This window comes from Ursus arctos, unplaced genomic scaffold (genome assembly GCF_023065955.2).
Source record: "Ursus arctos isolate Adak ecotype North America unplaced genomic scaffold, UrsArc2.0 scaffold_28, whole genome shotgun sequence".
Lineage (NCBI taxonomy): Eukaryota > Metazoa > Chordata > Mammalia > Carnivora > Ursidae > Ursus > Ursus arctos.
Window position 1 is genome coordinate 8,482,519 of NW_026622963.1, and position 25,281 is coordinate 8,507,799.

Consider the following 25,281-nt stretch of genomic DNA (forward strand, 5'->3'; position numbering starts at 1 on the left):
ACAGAGCCCACGCGTGGTGACAGCTGGCAGAGCAGACAGCTCTCTTAGCCCTATGAGCCCTTTTCCTTGGGTGAGATTGGACTAGGGTTCCACCTAGGGACATGGGAGAAGGTCCAAATGATCCCCAGAATAAGGTGGAAGAGAATGTCTCACCACCACTTTTCTGGCCCACATGCCCCCTAGCAGTCCGGATAGAGAGCTGGCGGAGGGTCACTGCGGAGTTACCGACTTTTCCACGACAGTCATCAGGCTCCTTGTCTTGGTTCACTGGGGACATCTTTGGGTGTTGGCGAGCTGAACGTAGAAATGAATGAAAATGGGATGAACATGCCTGGAGAGGGGCAACTGGTATTTTAAAACGTGTGACTTTCCCTACCTCAAAGGGCCCACTGTAGGCTCCTTCAGTTATTAGGCTGGGCAGACCAAATATGTTGTGGGGTTTTTTTTTCAGGTTTTTTTGTTTTGTTTTGTTTTGGGTTTTTCTGCTGTAATGAGAATATAATCCCTTCTGGATAAAGAGAACAACCTGGTGATAATAACTTCCAGACCGGAGTGCAGTAAGTAAAGAGCCAGTCCTTATTAAGAAGTAGACGATCCAATGCTAGTGGAGTGGATTCTTTGTGCCAATAAGTTGTGTTCCGCAATCGGGGACAGAACACATTTATCCCTTCCCCCACAGCCTCTCCTCAGTCCATGCAAAACAAATTGGAGTGAAACAACACCATCTGCTCATTTCACACTCAGTGAAGAAGCACGTCAACTCCTTCTCAAGGTTAGGAAGTCCAAACTCAAAAAGACACTCTTTTAGTTATGCAGTAAAAATGCCTCCTGAAAGCAGGAACCCTGCAAGCTTAGAAGAGTCCACTGTTTCCCCCAACACAACATGGTAAGGGCTGAGCTGATCAGGGCTAAAAAGCTGACAGCTTTCTTACAGGGGTGTCACATGGAGATTTACTTAGTGACAGAAAGTCCTGTTTCACTGGCCAATTGCATTTCCATAATTTGCAGCCTCTGATTTCGATGAGAATAGCAGTAGACGAGACCGTCGTAATCGCCCTAGTCCTAGCATCCTGAGAGGAAGAGAATGAAGTAGAAAGATAAGTCTTGCTCAATCTGAGATGCTATTTTGTTCTGATATATTCCTTTGGTGTAACAACTCCCCCCCCTTTTTTTGCAATCACTTAAAAAAAATCTAAATTCCTAATTAAACTCTGTTATTCTGTTCAGAGATGACGTTTTGATTTAGAGAAGAAACTTACTCATTTGATTCTACTCTATTTACTTTACTCAACTAAACTCTGTGTTCAGAAGTAAAGATAAGGGAGAGTTCTTAGTCATATGAATGCCTTCAGAGATTAGAAGGAGGGCAGTCCTCTGCTTTTGCAACAAATCTTAAACTCCACACAGTTCTAACTGACCACCAGTAAATAATGTTGCTCCCAAGAGAACCCCTGGGACAGTAAGTGGCTGGACTTGTCTTAGAGATCAGACACTCACAACACAAAGTCTGAAAAGAATCAAGTCTCACGATACTTACAGCATGCCTCACTGGTATGTGTGTGGGCAATTTACGATCTCCTGGGAGAAATAGGAAATTAATATAAAAGGATCAATTGTGACATGCCAAGTACCAAATAAGTGTACATTATGTAAAATTATACCTCTTTTTATTCATAAAGCTTTTGTACCAGAGTTTTGAGATTTGGTGAACAAGACCACATTAACCTGAATTCATTCATCCATTCAACCATCTGTTGGTGTGTCCATCTGCCCAACAAACGTTACCCTGGTGCCTACAGCGCCAGCCCTCCGAATTACCAAGACAAATAAGACGGGGTCCCTGCCCTAGTTGGGGAGACAGACCTGCAAATCACAATATGGCAATAAATGCAACCACAGAAGTGTGGTCAAGGTGGACAGGTAACCAAAAAGGAGGGAGCACTTGGCTCTATGAGGGTGGGATTGTGGAGGCATGGGGTTCCAGGCAAGAAAAACTTCCCAGGAGAGTTGAAACATAAAAGAGGAGTTGGAATCTACCAGGCACATTCTAATCAGAGGGCACAGCTTGAGCAAAGGCACAGAGGCATTAAAAGCATGGGGTATCCAAGGAGCTAGAAGCCATGTAATATTGCCGCAGGGTTGTGTTTGGCCGTGATAGGAGATGAGCCCGGAGAAGTAGACACAGGCTAGAATAAGACAAACCTTACAGGTCATGTTTAGATGTTTCCCTGTCAACAATGGGCTTCGCTGGTGGGATTTCAGAAGGACATGTATTTGGAATAAACTTATGATGGCTGTACGGAAAATAGAAGAAGAGAGTGAGAACAGGACACGAAAACCAAGAAGAGCAAGTTGTCACTGTGTTCACACCATGCTTTTTAAGAAGCTTTGTTCTTTAAAAAAAAAAACAGATTTTATTTTTTAGAGCAGTTTTAGGTTTGCAGCAAAATTGAGAGGAAGGTCCAGGGATTCCCCGCATATGCCCTGCCCCCACACAGGCATAGCCTACCCCCTTACTGACACCCCACAGCAGAGTGGTACATTATTACACTCAACAAACTTACACTGACGCATAGTCACCAAAAGCCCGTAGGTTCAGACTTTGTATGTCTAGACTGAGAAATGCCACTGTTAGTCAACCCAGTATTTTTTAATATCATGGATCTCATAGAAGCTGGTCATATTTTTACCATGTCTGGTATTTTTGCCACAAGCATTTTCTCTGCAAACATTTTCGCTGCATAACTAATTGGCCATAAGGCAATTCTGCCATAAAAGATTAAAAAAAAAAAAAAACGGTTAACAGTTTGGTTTGACAGTTTGTTGGTTTCATCAACCGGTTGACAGTTGGGTTTCATTTCTTCATTGACACAGTATTCCTGTTTTTATAGTATATAAATCTGAGTGCTCATGATGGTCTATAAAACAGTGTAGAGTTTTGGACCCATGTTTCCCAAAGAACTTTGGAACGTCTGTCAGCGGACATGCAACAATATGCCAAGAACAGACAACAGCATTAGAAGGCTTTCACAACACAGTGCAAGGCTCAGTTACAAATATGCATCCTAGAAGGAAGAAATTTTAGTGAAAAAGGAAAAAGTGCAATGCTGAAGGAGGAGACAAATCAATAAGCAAAAAATCCTATAAATGAAAGACTTTGAAGACAAGTGCTTAGGTACAACCCACAAAATAAAATCAGCAATTTGTGCACATTGCCATGACTCTACACTACGCGTTTTAAATGTATTCAAGTATTTTGTATTTCAACAATCTAGTCTTTTGAATTTTGTTGCTCGTTTTTATGTTTCATTATGTCCTTTTGAATGAATGTCCTCTTTGATTTTTATTTTTATTTTTTTAAAGATTTTATTTATTTGACAGAGAGACACAGCCAGAGGGAGAGAACACAAGCAGGGAGAGTGGTAGAGGGAGAAGCAGGCTTCCCGCTGAGCAGGGAGCCCGATGTGGAGCTTGATCCCAGGACCCTGGGATCATGATCTGAGCCAAAGGCAGACGCTTAATGGCTGAGCCACCCAGGTGCCCCTGTCCTCTTTTATTTTTTATGATTTTATCTTTTATGATAAAATTGCCTTATAGCCAATTAGTTACGCAGCAAAAATGCAACAGAAATGCTTGTGGCAAAGATGCTTATGGCAAATGTGTGTAGAACTGGGTTCACAGCATCGTGGGGTTGAGCACGCTACTGAGTCGGCTTGCGGCCACTCATCCAGTCCAAAAGCTGAGGGAGCTCAGCTTTAGCCATAAAGCCTTGTGCCCCAGTGGCCTTCAGTCTACCTGTTTTGAAAATAGATGAAGTGATAAAAACAAGCTTATCTACAGTGGAGCTGGAAGCCAAGCTTTGTGTTCTAATGACAGTTACGCTGTCCTTCTCCTCTAATTCAACCACGCTGCCTCTTAGAGCTGTGTTTGAGGTGGCTTTCTCTTCCAAAGTATAAAAAAATGGGTAAATAGTCCATAATGACCAATCAAGGAAACTGGGGGATATTCAGGACTGACCTCCTAAAAGATAGCCATGTTTGCTCATAAAATACCTTTCAGTATGAAAGTCAGAAGAAGAACAACGAACTGTGGTTCATAGATGACTTTCTATATATTTTAAAAATATTTTATTCATTTATTTGAGAGAGAGAACATAAGCAGGGGGAGCAGCAGAGGGAAAGGGAGAAGCAGGCGGCCCGCTGAGCAGGGACCCGGATGTGGGGCTCGATCCCAGGACCCTGGTATCATGATCTGAGCCACGCAGGTGCCCTGATGACTTTCTGTATTGATTAGACCCACACTATTGTTCATAGTTGAAGTATCTCTGGGAACTGGCACATGTAGACAGAGGGATTTTGGATATTCTATGAGAAACTAAACTACTCAGTAGTAGGAACAAAAAATGTCCAATTCTTTCGAGTTATAGCTGAAGTACCCTATTTGCCATGGTTACCCTTTCTTCCTCTTTATTTAGAATTTTTGTGTTGGCAAAAAAGGATCATGAGATAATGTTATTTTTAATTTGCTATTTGGTCTATGAATAATTCATCTAACTAAAATCTCAATATCTTGCGAGCTTATTTTGGGGTCCTAAGCATTGATTAAAATATCATCCTGTTTAACATAGCAGCATGGTGCATGGCAATCCTCAGGAACACGTCTTCCTTCTCTGTGCTGTCACACGCTTCTGGTGGATTCCTTTTGCATTATATCACATTGCATTTTATTACAAGAGTTTCTTCTTGCCATTAACGTTACAATCCAATTATTAAAGGAATTTTCTCATTTCTTTCCTCAGTGTTTGTTTCATTGTGATTAAAAGAGTTAAACCAAATGTTTTGAAGGTAGCTGTCAAGTTGACAGGAATAGTAAAAGTTATTGGTCCTCACCTCATTTTTTGTCTTCAAAGCAACACATCTAGCTGGAAATAAGGAAGGAATGTATGCTGCTGGTAACATTATACTTCTTAGTCGTCCTGCTGAGACTGCCAACACAGTAGCCAAACAACTGTAATAATTTCTGGAAGGCATTTGGGACATTGACACTCGGCCCATTATGAACTGCACCAAGCCCCTGAAATCACTACATATGTGTCTGAAAGCTGCTGTCAGGCGATAAAAGCTCTCAATTGTTACTGACTTGGGCTAGATTTGTGTTCTACTTACAAATTTCTATTTGGCGTGTCTGTCTGTGTTTGAATCAGGGCAAAGGTACATTTGGACTCTTAAAATGCATCCCATATTTCTTTTAATCAATACAAATCAAAAGCAGTCTCAGAAATGCCTCGTTGTCGATACGTCCAGCCGAGTCAGAAGTAAATGTCATGTCTTCTGAGGGTTGCATTTTCTCAAGGAAGCAACGTTCAGGCATATTTGTTACCTCAATTAGTCTGATTTAGTGGTTCAGTCGGTGAGCTAGGGCCTCTGGCACTCAGCAGAGTAATTTGATTTCTAAGCTGCTGGTAGGGGACTAAAAACCATCCAAAGCGCTAGCTCCACGTCCTGAAAGCAGATGTAGAGATCTTGACGTTCTTGGTGGCATAGCTGTCACAGAAATGTGCTGGTCTCTGATATGATCTCCATCCAGGACTAGCGCCCCTCAGCGCCACGTGCCTGGAGAGTCTGACTTTGACCATCAATTCCCTGAGAAAGCTGGGAAGTGACAGGAAGGGTGTTCCTTTTGGAAATTCAGTACCCCGAAGTGATTCTTTTTCTTCTCTACTGCCTTTAGCTGGCGAAAGGTATAGGCTGACAGCCCTGAAGATAATACTGCAAGGCATGTTTCAGAAAAGGAGCATGTTATTTTCAAAGGCTATCAATCTCGTCTCTTTCCCCCTCGCTTCATCCAGAGGCCATGAAACTAATCTTCTACTGCTCAGATAGGTGCTTTGGAATAGAGCTCACGTTGTGACTGAGACTACTTAGGACCTCAACCCAGCGGCAGAAACGATGGCTTGCATTATCCAGATAAGAGATGAGGAGCGTGGTTACCAAGATACCCTAAACCAATGTACAATACAATGTATTGTATTCCCCTCTCTCTACCCTGCCGAAGTGATCTGGCCAATGTAACATCAAAAATAATTATTTGTCACCTCTAGAACTTAGGATGCTATCTGGCCTGCATTCCTGCCTCAAGAGTCTATCTCAGCTGTTTACAAAAGCATATATTATATTAGCTGGGAATCTCTTGGCTGCAAGTGACAGAAAACCAATCGAAATTCGCCTGAGCTAAAAAGGAGGATTTGTTGGACCAAGACTGAGGCATTTCACCAAACCCAAAGTAGAGCTGAACAGCTATGGGGCCAGAGACTCTGCTGTGTCTCAGGAACAACAGAAACTGAGGACTTGGACGACCTTCAAATACTGTCGTATTCATTGCTGCTGAGATTCTGTGTGAGGGCCGGCACTCAGGAACCAATCGAGTGTGGCCGGAGTGATTAGGGCAGCAGGATTGGCCAATCTCGGGTCAGGGGTCCCCACCACGCCCAATCAACTGTGGGCAGGAGGTGAGATCGCCCTGCACTGACGCGATAGCTGCGGTGGGAACCAAGCGCTTGGAAGAGAAGGCGTGGGTGACAGGCATTCCCACAGGGGTCCGCTGACACAGTTGAAAAATAAAAGCAATGCAAAGATATTTGACACAAATAAACATAAAGAAAGTGAAATTTAAGGCCAAAGCCATTTAGCCAAGAGCATAATTTTATTTTGATGAGAGGTATATTTCAGAATAAAAACAAAACAGTAATAAAGCCTAAACCATCAAGTAACACACAGTAACACCTGTTAGAAACAGTGTATAAAGGAAAATGAATGATACATCTCTAAAACCAAAGAGATGCCATTAAAAAGCTATTTGAATTGATAAAAAGAGTTCAATAAAGTGGTAAGATTGGATATATATGCAAAAATCAATAGCTAGCCTGTATAACAGCAATAACGTATTAAAAATGTGATGAAAAGGGAAAGCCCATTCCTAACAGCATCAAAAATACAAAAATGGTAGTCAGCAGACTGGGGTGAATATTTGATGAAATTAGTATAAAATTTATTTAGAAGAATAAATCATAAAGAGTAACAAAAAGAATATGCGTTAAAGGTAAGCATAATGAGGAAGAATTAGCCCTGACAGGCATTAGAATGCCTTATACTTAAGTAATTACACAGGGCAGTACTGATGCCAAGTAGACAGATGAATGAACCAGATAAATAACTTTGACACAGATTCTGATATACTTTAAAATGTTAATACTTAATAAATGTAACTGCACAAACCAGCGTATGAGGAAAAAATCGTTCAGCAAAGAGTGTTGCGACAACTGGTAGTTATGCAAAGAAAGAGGGGCACATCGTCAAAGTTAAGAGTAAATCAAGAGTCTGGAAAAGTGATTTGTAGCAAATACGATAAAAGTTAAACTGTTCCTCTTTTATTTTTTATTTTTTGAAATATTTTATTTATCTCTTTTTCTTTGAGGGGGAAGGGGCAGAGGCAGAGGGATAAGCAGACTCCCCACTGAGCACAGAGCCCCACCTGGGGTTCCTGGAGGGGCTGGATTTGAGGCTACTTGCAGGCGAGGCTCCTTGTGGGGCTCCATCTCACTACCCCAAGATCATGACCTGAGCCGAAACCAAGAGTGAGAATCTCAACCGACTGAGCCACCCGGGTGCCCCAATCTTTTCCTCTTCTAAAAACTCATTCAAATCAATAAGAAATTCAAATCGGCGAAGTTTGCAAAATAGTGTAAATATCCCCGAAACTAATAATACACTGTATGTTAATTAAATTGAATTTATTTTATTTACTTTTTTAAAGATTATTTATTTATTTATTTATTTATTTGACAGAGAGATAGAGAGCATAAGTAGGCAGAGCAGCAGGCAGAGGGAGAGGGAGAAGCAGGCTCCCCGCTAAGCAAGGAGCCCGATGTGGGATTCGATCCCAGGACCCTGAGATCATGACCTGAGCCAAAGGCAGCCGCTTGACTGTCTGAGCCACCCAGGTACCCCAGCCAAATTGAATTTAAATACAAAAATTAAAAGAATAGTATAAATACCCAGTGATCCTATCTCAAAGGGTCCAACTCTTTGAAATGCCATTAATAATACGTATCAATGAATACATTCACACTCCTTGATTTACTAATTCTTTCTCCAGTAAAGCATCTTGGCAAAACAATTTGAAAAACTTAAAAGTATTATGAACCAATGTACTCATTGTAGTATTATTTGCGTTGACCATGCTATATAAAACAGCAGCCCTGTCATCCTTTACCCCTTCCCTGTTTTTTTGAGGGGCATTTGTTATCAACTGACATTCATTTCTTGCCAGTTTCTCTCTCCTAGAATATAAGCCCTATGAGAATTTGTCTATCTTCATGACTGTATTTCTAGGCCCCAGAACCCTGCCCAGCACATAGTAGAAAACTGATAAATATTTGTGAAATGAATAAACAATACCAAACATCTAACAATAAGAAAATGGTTTAGGCAATTATGATTTATCTACTCAACATAATATTGCAAAGTATTGCACATAATTTTTAAAGATTTTATTTATTTATTTGAGAGACAGAGAGAGGGAGAGAGAGAGGGAGAGAGAGGGAGAGAAGCAGACTTCCTGCTGAGCGGAGAGCCTGAGGTAGGCCTTGATCTCAGGACCCTGAGATCATGACCTGTGCCAAAGGCAGACGCTTAACCGACTGAGCCACCCAGGCACCCCAAGTATTGCATACATTTTTAAGAATAATAATTTATAAGATAAGGAAGTATTATGATAAGTTTAAGAAAGCAGAATATATGATAATAAGTTTAAGAAAGTAGAGTATATGTTTACATATATATTATGATTGCAAATTTTTTTTTAAGATTTTATTTTATTTATTCAACAGAGATAGAGACAGCCAGCGAGAGAGGGAACACAAGCAGGGGGAGTGGGAGAGGAAGAAGCAGGCTCATAGTGGAGGAGCCTGATGTGGGGCTCGATCCCATAACGCTGGGATCACGCCCTGAGCCGAAGGCAGACGCTTAACCGCTGTGCCACCCAGGCGCCCCGATTGCAAATTTTCTTACACTAGTTTCTTACAAAGTTACAAAGTTAAAAATTAGTATAAGAAACTATATATAGAAAAGATTACAAAGTTTTTTTCTATATATAATTACAAATATAGAAAAAAGCTTAGTGGAGACAAATAAAAATGGAAAGAGATACAGCCAAACATCAAGAATGATGTGGGAAGAGAGAATATAGGTAATTTTACTCTTCTATTTACTTTTGGGCATTTTCCATGTTTTCTTTTAATATTAGGAAATTTGATAAATGCAACATCAAAAGGGATGGTTTTTAGAATCACCAACGACAAGAGGGTATGATTTCAAATGAAAATACTGACAAGAAGGAAAAAGAAAGGAGGAAGGACAAAGTACTAAATGTAGGGAGTTACAAGTTAAATATTTTGGCTTATTTTAATGTAATTAGAGAAGTTTGGGTTTAAGAATATGAAAATCTCTAAGGCTGATTATCCTTTGAATCACTGCTTACTTCTGATAACCAATCACATCCCCACCCTTGAGTTCCTGTTAGATATAAACTCCGAAGTCATCTAGTGATTTCCCAAAAATGCATATTCCTGGGGCCACCCCTGGGAGTTTATAATTCAAGGGGATTGGGGTAGAGTTTAGGAATATTTGTGTGTCTTAAGCATATTCCCTGGTGATTCTATATTTGGGAATCCCTGCACTAAGTATCAGGGAGGCTTTCTCTCCTGAGAGCAGGACCCTTGAACTTCCGGAGTGCAGGACCCTCTCTCATATCTGCCCTTGGGTCACTACTGCTCCTGCAATGTTGCTCCAGGTCCTGTGGTTGTGGCCGTCCACCTGAGGGTATGTGCACAGAATCTAGAACCTCATGCAAGGAGCCAACAGACTGGCCCACCTCCTCCCTTAGGCTTCCACGGACTCATTAGAACCCCGAAAGCTGTGTCGGGCTGGGCTGGGCTCCTCACAGGCCACAGTCTTCACCATGCTACCTTGGCTTTGTGTCACCTCTGATTCAGAGCCTCTCATCCCTGTGGCCATTGACTTGCAGGCTTTTTTTTTTTTTTTTAAAGATTTTATTTATTTATTCGACAGAGATAGAGACAGCCAGCGAGAGAGGGAACACAAGCAGGGGGAGTGGGAGAGGAAGAAGCAGGCTCATAGTGGAGGAGCCTGATGTGGGGCTCGATCCCATAACGCCAGGATCACGCCCCGAGCTGAAGGCAGGCGCTTAACCGCTGTGCCACCCAGGCGCCCCTGCAGGCTCTTTTTATAACGTTCTGCTCCCCGTTGATGCGAGCTCTCAGTGCTTAACCTCTTTTCCAAACATTTCCTCTGTTCCCCTGGAAGTCCCACTGTGTTGTAAACAAATGCCTCTATTTACCCATTCTCTGCAGGGCATCCCTTTTGTCACCTGTTTTGTTTTTTAAATCTGACTTTCTCCTGAGGCCACTTCTGTGGACCTCATTTGTTCAGATCTCAAGTGACCAGTAGGTGGTGTTAATATTCATCTGGGATCCCACAGTCATTTCCCACCAAATCACTTACATTTTGGGGTAGAAACAAAAAACCTAAGGAGAACAAGAACTCTGATTTTGGGAATCATGGCATCTAGCTCAGTATCTTTTGTTGTTGTTGTTGTCGTATGATGATCGACTCATGAGTCATTTCTCAGGTATCTTAAGTGTCAAGTGGCTTATATTCTTTCTTTCCATTCCAACTGCTCCGTGCCTGCCATCTTGGGTGACTTCATTGGCTTTGTGGATGACCCATCTCTTAGCCACACTGACCCTGCTCTCCTCCCTCTCCCTCTCCACCATCTTCAACACCAGGCAGGAGCTTGCATGGCAACACACAAGGCAGGAAAATGCCGATATAGAATAGCATTCCCCTTGATTCCTTCTACAGCAGAACCTGGAGGAAGGCAAGTCTCTTTTTTGTTTCCCAGTTAGCGGTAAGGTTGAGGGTGCCTTCTGCTTGGGAATTTCTCAGGGCTAATGGAAAGGGACCAAAACGCAGGAGGGTTGTAGCTTGGAATAGGAACCAGGCTGTCCTCTGGTAATCTCTTTTTTGGCCATTTCAACTCCATTGTAGAAAGTAGCTTGGTGCGGTGTGTGCATGTGTGCGTGCGTGCGTGTGTGATGTACAAGTAAGTGGCAGACAACTGGATAGAGCTGAGTCCACAGTAGGGAGAAGGAAACTCCCAAAATTTCCAAAACATGTAAGCAATGTTCCAAAAATTAATTCACCAAACACTATTCTGAAACAGTCAACTTCTAGTCTCAAATACGCAAACTTCTGTCTTTATGCTCTTACTTCCTTATTCATACATTGTACATCTACTCTTGGATCTTCTTGAATGTTCCAATATGTTGACACTCTCTTTTTATCCTTGTCATTCTAAACATTCTGAATTTATTTCCTTCCCTATCTAGACTACAGCACATGATTTACAGTTTAATAATTCTCAGCATCCTTGAATGCCTCCATCCCTTGTCTTTTACTTCTTCACCCACTCCTAGAACTCCCCAACTCTGGGTCAATCCAACCATCCACATTCTCTCCTCTTAGTATGTATTGCCTTAGAAGTACTAGATGCCAAAAATCACAAACTCGTCATTAAGAATTTCAGCTGGACCCATGTATACTTCCCTCTCTTACTCTCCTCTGACTCTTCCAAAGATATGCCACTCTCCTTAAACACCTTACCACACCCCTTCTCTTCTTGCAGCAGAAGGCCTTGCTCCTACTTCATGGATAAGATCAAGACCCTCAAGAATGAATTTTGTATCCTCTTGTCTATGAACCTATCTGCACAGATGTATGTTTGCTTTCTTCTTTTCTGGCTCTTCTCACCCAAGCAAATGCCTTGACCTATATCTAAACTTCCTTCCACAATTTAAAAAATCTTTATATCAACACCAAATACGTAAGCCTTAGAGAGATATTTATTAAATACCAAGTACCAGGTTGGGCCATTGGGACATAGGGATAAATGGAACCCAGCTGCAATCGATGCCTGTTGAATTATTTTGGCACCTCTTTTCCATGAATTGCACATTATTCTTTTACTTACTTGATTACAGTGGGAGCTGCCACATTACAGCCTGAATGGGTTAGAGTGGGCGAAACTAAGGTTAACCAGTGGTCCTTTTACGGGGAAGTTCGTAACTAGGACCGGCAGCCAGAAGCAGACTGTAACAGGGTAACTGGGAAGTTGTTGGCAGTGGCCACTTTCTGCCATGTGGACTAGGACACAGAGCCACTCTGCAACAAATGTGAAGCTGAGGCAGATTCAGAAAGATGTGCAGAGACAAGAGACTCTCCAAAAGAGCATTCTCTGGGTTCTTTAAAGCGTTCCAGTTTCTAGTTCCATTCCTGAGGTTGGTTGCGTCCTTGTCCTGAGATCCCGGGGTCCTTCCAATAAAATTTCTTTCTGTTTCAGATAGTATTTTGTGTTGGGTTTCTGTTACTTGCAACCAAAAAGCTAGATCCTGTCGTTCTTGCTGGAAAGCTGGACTGCCTTGTTTTGTGACTGCCGACTGTTGGGACCCAGCCCTGTGTCCTTTGAGGAGAGAGGCCTGGATAGTCATCGTCAGGATGTGGCTTCTTATTTTCAGTCTTTATTAAGGTGTTACAAGAACGACACATGCTCAAATACAGCGGAAAGCTGCCTGGAAACCACAGGGCCAGGGTGTAACTCTATTCCGTGAAGTCCTTTTTGCGTACTGCCAGTTGCTTCAGACTACTGAGGTCAGGTAATCATGGGCCTCGCTGAATGACAGCTGCCAAATTATCTACTACACTGTTTCGAAGCTATCAATTATCCCCTTGCTCTCTTGAATCTTCAACACTTCCCTCTCTATTGGCTCCTTGGATCAGTATTTAAGTTCACTCCCCTCTTAACAAAATCCTTTCTAGACTTCTCCACTCTTTCTTCCTATTATAAGTAAACACCTTGAGGAAGTTGATCATACTCAGTGACAAGCCACAGCAATCAGGTGGCCTTACTCTCTGCTGCAACTGCATTCGGTAAGGTTGTCCAGACCACCTTATCACGAAATGCAACAGATGTTTTTCAGGTCTTACCTTACTTGACCTCTCAGGAGCACGTGACACTATTGACCACTCCCGCATCCCTGAAGCGCTTCCTTTCCTTGGCTTCTGTGACACTACATGCTTCTGGTTTTCTTTTTATATGTCTGCTTCTTTCTTTGCAAGTTCCTTTTCTTGTTCTGTACCTTCAGTGTGTTGGTGTTCCCTGGGTTTGGTCCTAGTCCTAAATCCTCCTCTCCGATCTGAAATCTCAACCTGGGGCAATCTCAACCACTTCTTGGCATTACTGTATATACTGGAATATAATACCAGCTCCCCCCTCCCCGCAATAAATCCCTTAGAAGAGAGAGAATCACCTTACATTCTGACCTTAAAAAAGTCTTTCATATTACTGGATGTTCTCTCAATTATTTTGAACATCCAAATGCTCTTTGGGGAAATATGCACTAGCATGAAATAAGCTCATTCAAAGTTCTTATAGAAGCCACCCGACAGAATTGGTAAGAAAGGAAACAAAGAAATTTAACACAGATTTAGAAATTAATTCTGGGAAATATCTTCAAATTTGCAACTGTTGTTGAATGCGCTTGTAAACAAGCCCTAAAGAGTCATTATGGAAAAAAATACATAAGTGAATATGGGTATAGGATGAATGACGTAGTGTCATTTCATCAGATTAGATACTATAGCTGGAATAAGATTCCCAGTGACAATGTCATATATAAAGTCAAAAATTTAGGTGGAAGTAAAGATAATCTGTCTTGGGAAACCGTGTCAGAGACTCAAAATGTGACTCTGGTCCTGATAAAAACACCGTGAAGGGTTTCTAGAAAATCGTTTTTAAAATTATATTTCATTAATAGTTTAAAGTATATAAGTATAATTAAATTAATGCATTAAATATTATCAGTAGATCTCTGATTATTTCATCTACATCTCTAAAAGTTCATATATTTAAGCTGGCTACAAAGTTTTATTGGGGGCGGATTTTAATTGGGAAAATGGGGCACACTCTACTCGGAGACGCCTTATATTTAGGCACAGATGTGTGTGCTGATGACTCACCTCCAGCCCAGTCCTCCCTGCTAAACTCCAGACCCAGATAACAGATACTTTACTGATATTTCTTCTTAGATGTCCCTTAGGCACTTTAAATTAACCTTGTCCAAAGTTAAACTCACATTTCCTCCCATCGGCTCCTCTTCCTAGTTTCCCTCTCAGTGAATGTCACCACCTTCATTCTGATGCCCAAGCTGAAATCTGAGTCACACTCGCCTCCGGTCTCCCACACACCTCTGTTGTTCCTATCTATTGCCTAAATCTCTCTCTTATCTGCTCACTTCTCTTAACCCTCTCTGCTTGACTCCAGGCCACCACCATCTCCTCCCCAGACTACTGTTAACAAAATCCGAACTGGTTTCGTAAATCTTGTCTCCTTCCAACCCACACTTCATGAAGCAGCTTGAGTGATCCCTCTAAAATGCAAATCCGATGTCAGTTCTCACTGCAGGATAGCGAACTCCTACCCATCTTCTCCATTTGGCTCAGTTTAGAGACGGATGCTTCTTCCCTAATTCCCCAACCCCACCCTCCCTCTGCCCCCACAAACAATTTAGTCAGGTTAGATGCTTTTACTGTTTCCCACACTCCTTATCTTTCCTTACCGTAACGCTCTTCACACTTCTTTGTTATAACTCTTTATCTTTCCTGCTAGACTGGGAACCTTGTCTCTCCGGCTCACCATTGCATTCCTTGAACACAGGGCAGAACATGAGACAGTGTTTTATAAATATTAAATGAATGAACAAATAATTTTATCTCAGCACCCAGTACAATATCTGGCAAACAATAGGTCTTCAATAATATTTGTTGAATTGATAGGTGGTTGTGGAACTACAGATATATGATTAATTAAGCAACGTGTAACGAGCAAAATTAATATTGTGTAGGCTTTGTCCTTAAGGAGCACATATCCTTCTTAATTAGGCTTAATTCAGAGATGGCTCCTTAGAACAGGTGGCTTTGGGAGGAGAAAGGGAGAAATAAAAATTCTTACCTAGTGAAATGTAAAGGGTGAATGTAAAAATGTCAACACCTGTGTAGGGAAACTCTTGTGTCTATGACATGTGTAACTCCTAGTTAAAATTTTCTGTGTCTAGGAAGTTTTCTATACTCGGATCTACTAGTCAGGGGCTAGCTTTCTTCTTCGCTACCTTGGATACTGGTATTCAGCCAGGGAATCAACTACAGAATCTAATTAGTGCCAGCAATTAAACACTGAAATATATTGCCTCTCTAAAGTTGAAAAATAATCCTTTTACTACAGAGAATAAGATTCTTACCAAGTTTTATATTCATTGGCTTTATTAATTTTTCATTTAATTTTTATATCAAAGTACATTTAGAATAAATTTCACAAGAATATTTGGTCTAGTTATTTTTGGCCTGCACTTTGATAACTTACACCAACATACAATGGCCAGTCTGTTTTCTTTGCTCTAAAACTTTCTTTGTGCTCTATTCCTTGAACATGGGCCTCATGTTCTAACTTAGATGAAAAAAGTGTTAATTTCACGAATGGCTTAATATCTCTCTGTAGATTAATAGTTTAGACCACATAAAGTATGTTGATTAGCAGTATAAATGTGGATTGAAGTATTAGCTGAAAATCTTGTTGGGAGGATGAAAATGATAAATAAGATGCCTACGAGAATCTCTTAGAGATGCCTTAGTGAAGAGAAGAGAGGTTAATGAATTCAAATGCTGGTTTTTAAAGGGGATATCTACAATGCCGGTTACATTGCAACAAGGTGAGGAATCTGAATTCAAGCACGTGCCCAGGTTACTTTTCTTGAACTGATAGAGAATCTATAACTTTTTATTTGGGGCTCCATCTATTAGTGGTTTGTTAGAGTGGGTTTAATTAAAATTGTGATTTAATTACAAGTCAGAAATACACCATCTAGTTACCCTGTTTTACAGAAAGTGCTTTAAACTTTTTGATTTAACCCCGATGTACACAGTGGGCTGAGACAATTGTGGCACAGTTCACCAAAGTCATACATGAAAATCAATCTGATTATTAGCCACAACTCGTATTTCTTCAACGTGGAGATAAATTTAAGCTTCATTTTAGAAGTCACCTTATACATTTCATAGTTTTACAAATGAAAAATTTTCAGCCTCAGAAAAGATATCTGAAAATTAACATTTGCGAGGCAATTTATAGTTTCCAAAGGGTTTTTCTCATTAATTATCTCAGAAAACTGAATAATCACGTTATTCATGATGTGATTATTAAAGGTTAATTAAGCAAATACTTGTGAAGTAATTGGGAGGTAATCTATTTCTAATTTAACAGGTCAATCAGGGGTATTTAGAAAATATTTTTGCTGGTTAACAACTCTAACCAAAACAGAAAGATATTTAAATTGTTTCCCTGGTCGAAAACAATAAGCATGTTTGTTCTTTTAGGAGTCAATTGTTTCAAAGAACTGGGATGAGGGTTCCTAATTCCACCGTTTTGATGATCTAAGAGGTTTTATGAGGAGTCTGAACTCTTCCCTCCTAATGTTAACGCAAGCCTTATATTGCTTATTTTGGCACTTCAGAATAAAAGAAAATAGCTGAAGAAAATAATTACGAGAAGGCACGCCGGGATGTGGAAATCAGAGAAATAGCCATCTTCTCGTGGGAGGCAACACATTTTGGTTATTGACTACACAGAGCAGTGAACAAAAATCCAACTCATATTAACAAGACTTGACTCTTCAAGCGCATAACCACACAAAGAGATTTTCTTAAATTTTCCATGGGTGCAGTTTATAAAATTAGCAGTATTCCCAACAGCAGTGTAACTACAAACTGCTTTCCCCTAACTCTGGGAAGCCTGGGTGCTGCCTCACGATGACCAAGTGTTCAAAATCACATTCCTCTCGCTCCCGGTTTACCGGCGGAAGACGTGATCTCGAGATTCGAGAGAGCGAAGTGCCCCGCAGAGGTATAGGTAAAAGGTTTGCTACAGGCAGAGCATTAGCCCCGGGGAGCCCTGGGGCTCAGCCTCGGCCCCCGCTCGGGCTGGAGGGGTGGACACCGGGCACCTTTGTCTGCGCCCTGCTTCCCTGGACCGGAGCCGAGCGAAGCGGGTGGGGGCGCGGGCCCCGGCCCTGTCCGGGGAAGCGCGCGGCGAGGGCGGCCCGGCCTGGAAGCTGGAGGTCAGCGGCGGCGCGGTGGGCCCCCTCCCACGGGAGCCGCGCCAGGTCCCAGCAAGAGCCGGGCGGGATCGCTATTGTTTTTGGCGAGCACATAAATCCCCGCGCCGACCCTCTGCGCACCCAGGTTTCCTCCCGGAGGCCATTCGGTTTCCTCTGAGGCCCTATATAGAGGCCCTGGGCCCAGGCTGAGAAGAGGTGCGCTCCCGCTCCGGCCTCCCGGACAAGCCTGAGCTCGGAGCGCCTCTCGCCCCCAGGTCTCCGCAGCCCGAGGCGTCAGAGGAGGTGAGAAGGGGGGGGATTTCTTCCTGGGGCGAGGAGCAGGCGGCGGGGGCGCGCGGGGACGAGGGGCTGCGGCGAGCGGGCGGCCGTGGGGAGGAGGAGGAGGAGGAGGAGGATCCGCTTCTCCGGGGTTTCCCTGACGCCAGCAGCAGCGCCCGGCGCGCGCGCCCCGCGCCCGCCCGCGGCTCCGGGGAGAAGGGGGAGGGGAGAGGCCCGCCGCCGCGGCCGGCGAGGCGGCAGCCGGGATTGGAGCGGAGGCGGGCCGCGCACGGAGCCAAGGGGGTGCGGGCGAGGGAGGCGCGCGCTTGCGCGTGCGCGGGTGTGCGCGCCCCGGGCCCCCGCCCCCCACCCCCGCCGCCCGCGGTCTCCGCCCCCCTCACACTGGTGTGTGGAGCCGGAGTCGGCGGCGGGTGGCGGCGCCTGGAACCTGGAGACCGACCCCCCTCAACCCCGGCCCGGAATGTACTGACTCCCCCCTCTCTGCTCTCCTCCCCTCTCCGCCCCCCTGCAGGAGGGAGGCGCCCCCGAGTCTCCCCTCCCGCGAGAGGGGCCGCGCGGGCCGGGCCGGGCGGAACAGTGGCGGCGGCGGCCGCGGGAGCCGAGCCTGCAGCGAGGGACCGGCTGAGGCGCGCGGGAGGGAAGGAGGCGAGGGCTCCGCGGCGCTGCCGCTGCCGCCGCCGCTGCCGCCGCTCGCGGGGCAGAGATGGCGGCGGAGCGGGGAGCCCGGCTACTCCTCAGCACCTCCTCCTTCTGGCTCTGCTGCCTGCTGCTGCTCGGGCGCCCGGTGCCCGCCGCGGCCGCCAGGAGCGGTTCCCCGCCGCAGTCCCCAGGTAAGCGGGGGCGCGGGCCCGGGAGGCGCGGGGTGGGGGCGGGGGCGCGGCACCCGCACCCGCACCGGTGGCTGCGGTGTTTTTGTTTAGGATCCTGGAGGAAACGTGCGGGAACTTCTCTGCCTCGGCTCCGGTTGCCAAAGAGAAAGGGGGTCGCGCGGGGTGGAGAGTGAAGTAGGCGGGCGGGGGCGCCGCCGGGGGAGGGGCGGCCGCGGGGGCGCGTCGGGGGCTCCCGGGTCTAGTTCTGCGCTTTGTACCCGGAGGCAGGTTCACCCCTCGCCTCCCTCCCCTCCCCCAGGCTCATCCCACTTGTAAGAGTGGGACATTCTTGTGCTCACACAAGCACCAGTAGAGGCCACTACACACCTCATTAAATAAACAATCGCACGGCCAATTCATTAATTTTCAGGAAAGGAAGGGGGAGGGGGGCTTGAACTCCGCATTCCCTGGCTAGGGATTTCCCAGCTGAGGTCCCAGGGAAGCGCCGGCTGATCTCGAGGGCCACCTCGTGCGGGGATTGTAGCCCCGAGGCTGCGGAAGAGAGAGGGTGGCTGAGGGGCACAATTGCCCCCCTCACAACCGCTGGTGTTGACTTAACGATGAGGGCGCCTTGGAGAACCGCTCCAACTGATTGTATCTGTTAGCGTTTCCGTTATGAAATGCCTCTTCTTTCCTGGGGATTACAACTACATTTACAGCCTGGTAACTGCTCTTAACCTAGGGAATTGTCTAAGCATCGGATTTTAAGTACTTTATGTTTCCAAGTGGCAATATCTACATTTAGCCTGAAAAGCCATTTTCAGGTGTTATTTTTAAATATCATAGATTATTGAAATTATCTACATCCCTGTTTCTTTAAGGGGGCCAGTGAACAAACGCCAAGCCTGCCTGTAGAAGACCATACGCTGTAGTTGAGAAGCGGGATACACTCAGCAGTTGAAGGGCAAATTAGCATGTAATCTGTTTAAATTGTTTGACCAAGGTGGTGTAGTGTAAAACTTAACAAAACTCTCACCTGCTAGTATGAGATCTGAAATTTTTGCGTTTGAAAGCCCTCTGATCAGGCACAGTGGCAGCTTCTAACCGCCAAGCCTTCACTTGTTTCTCGGATTCATACTGAATGATACTTAAAATCACACTGCAAATGTAACTTGACTGATAAACTTTCTTTTGATTTCCTTGCAGAGTGTTATTAGCTCATGGCTTTTGCCAATGTTAAAGAAAAGCTTTAAACCTGAATACCAGTGGACATTATCTAAACATTGATATAAACAACAGTGTTTTAGTATCAAAACTGCACTTGCACATTCAGCCTCTACCTGGGTTAGAATACACATTTGGGGCCTGAAATGTAGATTTACTGATCCAACCTTTCTATTCTTGTGGATGGGCAAGAGAAATGTAACTATTTTGGAAGACAGATTCCTTCTTACTCTTAATTTTATACATGTAGTTCATATTATGTATGTTTTAGGTAATTAGTGGAGTTTGTTTAGAATTTTGTCAGTAATTTTGTAAATAAATAAAATACTAATAATTTTATTAGGTTAATAAAAGTCATGTAAGCAGTCTCTTAGAAGTGGTTGAAACATGTCTTTCAGCATTGATTCAACTGATGGGCTTTTTATTTTGTGATTATGCGGTTCAGGCATTGCTTAAATGTGTGTCCTGCCTTCATGGAGCTTCCAGTCTGGTGAGTGGGTAGAAAAGATAGCCGTTAAACTACTAATTATGTAATTGAGTAATGTGATAAGCACTAGAAAGGAGAAGAATGGGTTTTGAGAAAGTGTATACTGCCAGGACCTCACCTAGTCTGGGTGTCAGGGTGTCTGAGAAGTGAGATCCAAAGGGCGAGGAGGACTGGAGGTGGGGAGGTTCACAGCCAGTTAGTGGTATTAGTAGGGACTAGAGAGCCCAGATCTGATTCTTGGTTCTGAGTGCTTTGCACAAGCCACTCTGTCTCATTTCTCATTTCTGCAATAAGAAGGGGCTGGTCATAAGCTGCAGAGAGATCGAGAGAATTGAGAACTGAGTAAGTGGCAACTGAAATAAGTGGTCAGTAGATCCCATGTCATTTGTCTGTGGTTTTAATTTTTTATTTTTGTAGAGGGGTGAACTCCAACCTTTCTGCAGGGGATTATAGTGAGTAGGTGGTAGGGGGATGGAGGTATTTGGTAGAAAAGGAGAAAATTAGGGTGTGGGACAGCAGGATAAATGGAATGGTTTTCCAATTTAGGGTAGACTTTGAGGACAAAGGAGGGAGATGAACTAGTGATAGAAAATGGTCAGCTGTGGAGGGTTGGAAATGATTAGGCACACTGCCTGGTTTTAGGAAGAAAGGAGGGGAAGATTTCTGAAAAGATGGGTAGGGACCTAGGGAAAGAGATCAGGACAGAGGAGCCTGTCTGTGCAGTGCAAGTCTTCTCTAATCAGAGTGAAGGCTAAGGAATGGTGATGGGGTAGAATTGAGATGCAAGAATGGGGAACTTAGGGAAGCCAGTGTTGAGAGCTCCGTTGAAATCAGTTTGAATTTAAAGTACACCAGTTGAGCTATTTCCACACTTTCTCCAGCAACTTTCTGTACGCCGAGAGCAGAATTAGTGAAGTTTTAATCCAGTATTGGTTGCTTGTGAGTTACACGAAATATGTAGAAATCTTTTAAAAAACTTTTACTAGAGTAATCGAATATTCCATTCCTTGGTCAGAATGCAAAAAAGTGTTTGATGACATGTCACAATGGTGGTAAGGCTAACCTTGTCCTAGATTTCAGAGGTGTACTGTAGCTACATTTCTCTTTTAAGGGAGGAATCCTGTCGTCAGCATCCCACATGGATGGCGCTGTCTGACTGAATTGTTTACTTGATGATGTGATTCGTTACCTCACAAAGTGGTCTATTCCTGTTTTGAATGACTTCTGCCAGTAAACTGCTTTAGGCAGCACATTTAACTTTAATTTTCAACCTTCCCACTCCTCTTGATCCCCCCCCCTTTTCTCTTGCCTTTTTCAGCATTACTCTGTTAATTCAGCTCTTACTTTTGTGATCAGCTTGTTATTCAAGGTTTTCTTTCACTCCCTTATTAAATGTTGGCGTCAGAGTTGATCTCCTTAGGTCTTGTCTTCGGTTGCTACCTGTAAGCTAATTACTCTCCCGGTCCACTCTTCTTTACGTGCCGTTCAGTAGCTTCACTGAGGAGCGCCTTATGTGTACACAAGACCAAGGGTAAGCTCATTTTTGCTCTGCTTCTCTCCTCCTTCACTCCTCTTTTCTCTAGACAGGAACAAACCAATTCCTGGCCCCGGGCTCTCACATTTTTGAATGATCGCATAGATTTGCCTTCTGGTATTACCTGTCTTGGGCATCTCTGTGCGGCATTCACCCAGGTTGACATCTAGAAGTAAGGCATCCTGGACCCTCCCCTTTCCCTCATTCCTATAGCCAGTACTTTTGTTTGATTTTTACCCCCTACATACTTCTTGAATCTGAATCTTTTCATCACCGTCCCCACGTAGACTAACAATAGTGGCTTCGTAATTCATTCTTTTATCTCTGTTGTTACCCTCCAGACATCTGTCTTCTGCTGGAATGAGTTTTCCTACGTCCTTTTCTGAGCATGCCATACTCCTACTTAAAATCCCTTATTAGTGTTCCACAGCTTGAGTGTTAGAGTGTACACTCCTTGGCATGAAGACTGTGAGGCCTTTTGTGTTCTTTACCCCTGGCCTCTCCCACCCTGAATTTAACGCCTCATCTCTTGGCACCTCTAATGCGTACCTGGTGTTCCACCATCTCAGATACAGCAGAGCTTCATGTCCCCATGCCTTTGACATGCTGTCCTGTCTTCCTTTTTTTTTTTTTTTTGGTCCTTTTTTCCTGTTAATGCCACTTCCCATGTTGTCTACTTCTGAGATTCCTATTCATCATACAGTGAATTTTTACCTGCTATTCTCCTGCCCGAAGAGAGTTAGAGGCGTTTTTCTCTCTGTTCCATAGCTTTCTGAGTGCTTTTAAATCTTGTGTTATTTATTTTCTTGTCTCCTCAACTTGTCTGAACCTCTTGAGGATTGGGACTTCTCTTATTTACCTTTTGTATACCTGGCATAGCAGAAGCATCTGGAACAGAGTGGATAACCAGTAAATGTTTGTTGAATGAATGTTGAATTGCCTTTGTTTTTACCCTTTAGGGCCATATAGCACAAGTCTAATTTCTTTGTATGATGGCCTTTCATGTGTCTAATGACAACATTTGTGTGTATGCAAGTATGTCGCTTTCCCCTCCTCCTCTTTCTAACTGAATTATGCTTTATTCCTTCAGCAAGTCTTCACGTTACTTACTTTTCTGATCCTTTGTGAGTTTAGTCATCTTCCTCTGGATATGCTGCAGTTTTAGTGTTTATTAGTTTTGTCATCTTTGGAAAGATCAATGATTTTATTGAGTCTTCTGTAAACAGAGACTGATGTCCTGCTCTGCTTGCCTAACAGAATGAGGTATAAAAGAATTTGTAGATTTCTAGGCAGAATGTTCAAAGGAGGTAAGAAATGTGGCTCTTCTTAGCAGACTGTATGAAAATTAGTATGTGATGTGGGATAGTGAAAAAAGACTTAGGATATGAGGCAGAGGATTTGGGATATCACTCATGGCCCATACCTCCTCTCGTATGTGTTGAGGGCTATAGGTAACCTTGCTCACCTAACTGGATTGTCAGAAAAGTGAAATATAAAACTGCTTATAAACTGTAAAGTTCTGTTTCTTTGTGGAATGGTTTTATGAACTGCTAAAAAATAATGTAATTCTCTTAAATTTTTTGAAAGTGTAGATTTTTTTCTGTTGGCTTAATTGAGCATTGTTGGTTTCTTCTTTATGAGTTTTCTGTACACTAACAAAAAAATATTGGGGTAACATTAATCTCATTATATATGGAGGCTCTAGGCCCTATTTAATAGTCTTTTCCCAAATACTTTATTTTATTAGTGACTTCTGTATGGTTGGAAGGTATTTACCATGTCATTGGTAGGTGTTTTGGCTTCTAGGTAAAATTGTATGAACAATGGGAGAACAGAAGAAATGACCATAGATAAGATCATGTTGACCAGATAGCTACCTGAGGTGATGAAAAGTCTAGTGTTTATGATTTTAAAAAATTGACTTTGTCATGGAACACAACCAGTGAAAGATATTAAAATATAACCCAAATTTTGGATTCATTTAGAATGAAAAGAGTTTTTTGATTAAGAAATTTTGGAAATAGAGACAAAAGTCACTTAGACCCACTGGTATAATTTTGGCATATTTCTTTCTAGTCTCTGTTAATATGACACATCAGTGTTACATTGTAGCCATAATGTATGTACAACTTTATATGTAGATGTTCTCTCTTAACATTATGCCAGTTTTTGGTTGCTATATTATATTTAAATAATTTTTTTTTAAAACTTATTTAAAAAATATGTAAATGTGTTTGAAATAAAACAACATAGAAGTAAAGTATCACTTCTACCAACAAATACCTTTTTACCCATAAATAACCACTTTTAGTATTTTTTCTTCTGCATTTACATATGTGTGTATAGTTGTATTCTTACACATAAGAAGGAACATACTACCTGTTGCTTTTCAACTTGATTTTTTTTTTAACAGTGCGTTGGAGATCTTTCCAGCATGTATAGATTTTCCTATAACCATTATTGAAAATGTCTGTATAATATTGCAGTGTATGAATATGGCATTAATAGTGACCAATAAAAGTAGTATTTATTGAACACTCACTGAACTCTAGGCACTGTGCCAAGCTCTTTTACATGCATTAATTCTTTCTTTCACCTTGTGAGGGAGATGGTAACATCTCCCCATTCTACAGATGAGGTAACTGGGTCTCAAATATTAAGTGACCAAAGGTCCCACAGCTCCCCCGTGGAGAAGTTGTCATTTGAATCCAGGTCTTTTTCAGCTCCAAAGCTTATGCTCTTTATTATACTGCATACTGCTTCTAATTATTTATTCTCCTGTTATGGATGCTGAAGTTGTTTTTAGTATTTTACTATAATAAAAAATGCTGTCATGAGCATCTTCCTGTGTATGGTGTTTCCCTTCTATTTTTTGGATCCCCACATTTGGAATTATTGGTGAAAAGATAATTTTTGTGTGTTTATGAGGGTCAGGTTTCCATTTATTATAGTAGAGTAATGATATCATTAAGAATAATACCATTTACTAGTACTTCTACAACTTTTTCAAGGTATGTTCACCTTTCATTGTGAACTTTGAATAGTTCAGTCCGTTATTTTAAAATGCAGGTCCTATAGCTTCTCTGTTTCATCAGTTAACTGCAGGGGTTAATTACCTAATTAATAGGTAATCTCAAAGGTCCCTTCTCGCTCCAAGTTTCTATAACTCTGAAGTCTATAAAATTGAGTCGTGGATATCTAAATGACCTCTATTCAGTTCTTGTGTTTGAACACTCATCATTTCTGTTCTTGGATGCAAGAATTAACCTTTTGTCATTCTCTAGAGCTCCAGTTATGGTACATCTTTTTTTTTCTGACATGAAGTTGAATATGATTAGGGAAATCTTTTAAGTTGCTTGTAAACAGGATTGTGTATGATTTTGTGTAAAAATAGCTTTATGGCTGATTTCAAGAAATAAAGATTTAAGTGTTACGAAATTGTGAGATGCTTTAAGTTGCAGGATTACTTGAAATATTAGATGCTTATTCTTAGGCTTTATAAGCAATGTAAAGCAAATTGCCCACGTTATAGATCTGGCTGAAACGAGCAGGTTGTGATTCCTTCTTTTGATTCCCTCATGTAAAGAAAGGAGAAGGAGAGAGAGAGAGAGGTGGTAGTTATATATGTTTAACTTTATGGAAATCA

General features: G+C 42.6%; 1 protein-coding gene across 11 annotated transcripts in view; it reads left to right on the forward strand.

Moving 5' to 3' along the window:
• Positions 1 to 17,299: 17,299 nt before the first annotated feature.
• The window catches only part of NEO1 (neogenin 1), a 235,571-nt gene continuing 227,589 nt past the window's right edge, over positions 17,300 to 25,281 (forward strand). For 7 of the 11 annotated variants that reach the window (XM_026478468.4, XM_026478469.4, XM_026478467.4 and 4 more), the window contains exon 1: positions 17,939 to 18,411. In XM_026478468.4, coding sequence (XP_026334253.2) covers positions 18,285 to 18,411 — 127 coding nt within the window. In that variant the 5' untranslated portion in view covers positions 17,939 to 18,284. Of the gene's footprint in view, positions 17,585 to 17,938; positions 18,412 to 25,281 lie in introns of those variants that run through there. The other 4 variants (XM_026478466.4, XM_048221794.2, XM_048221797.2 and 1 more) reach the window with 2 other exon arrangements.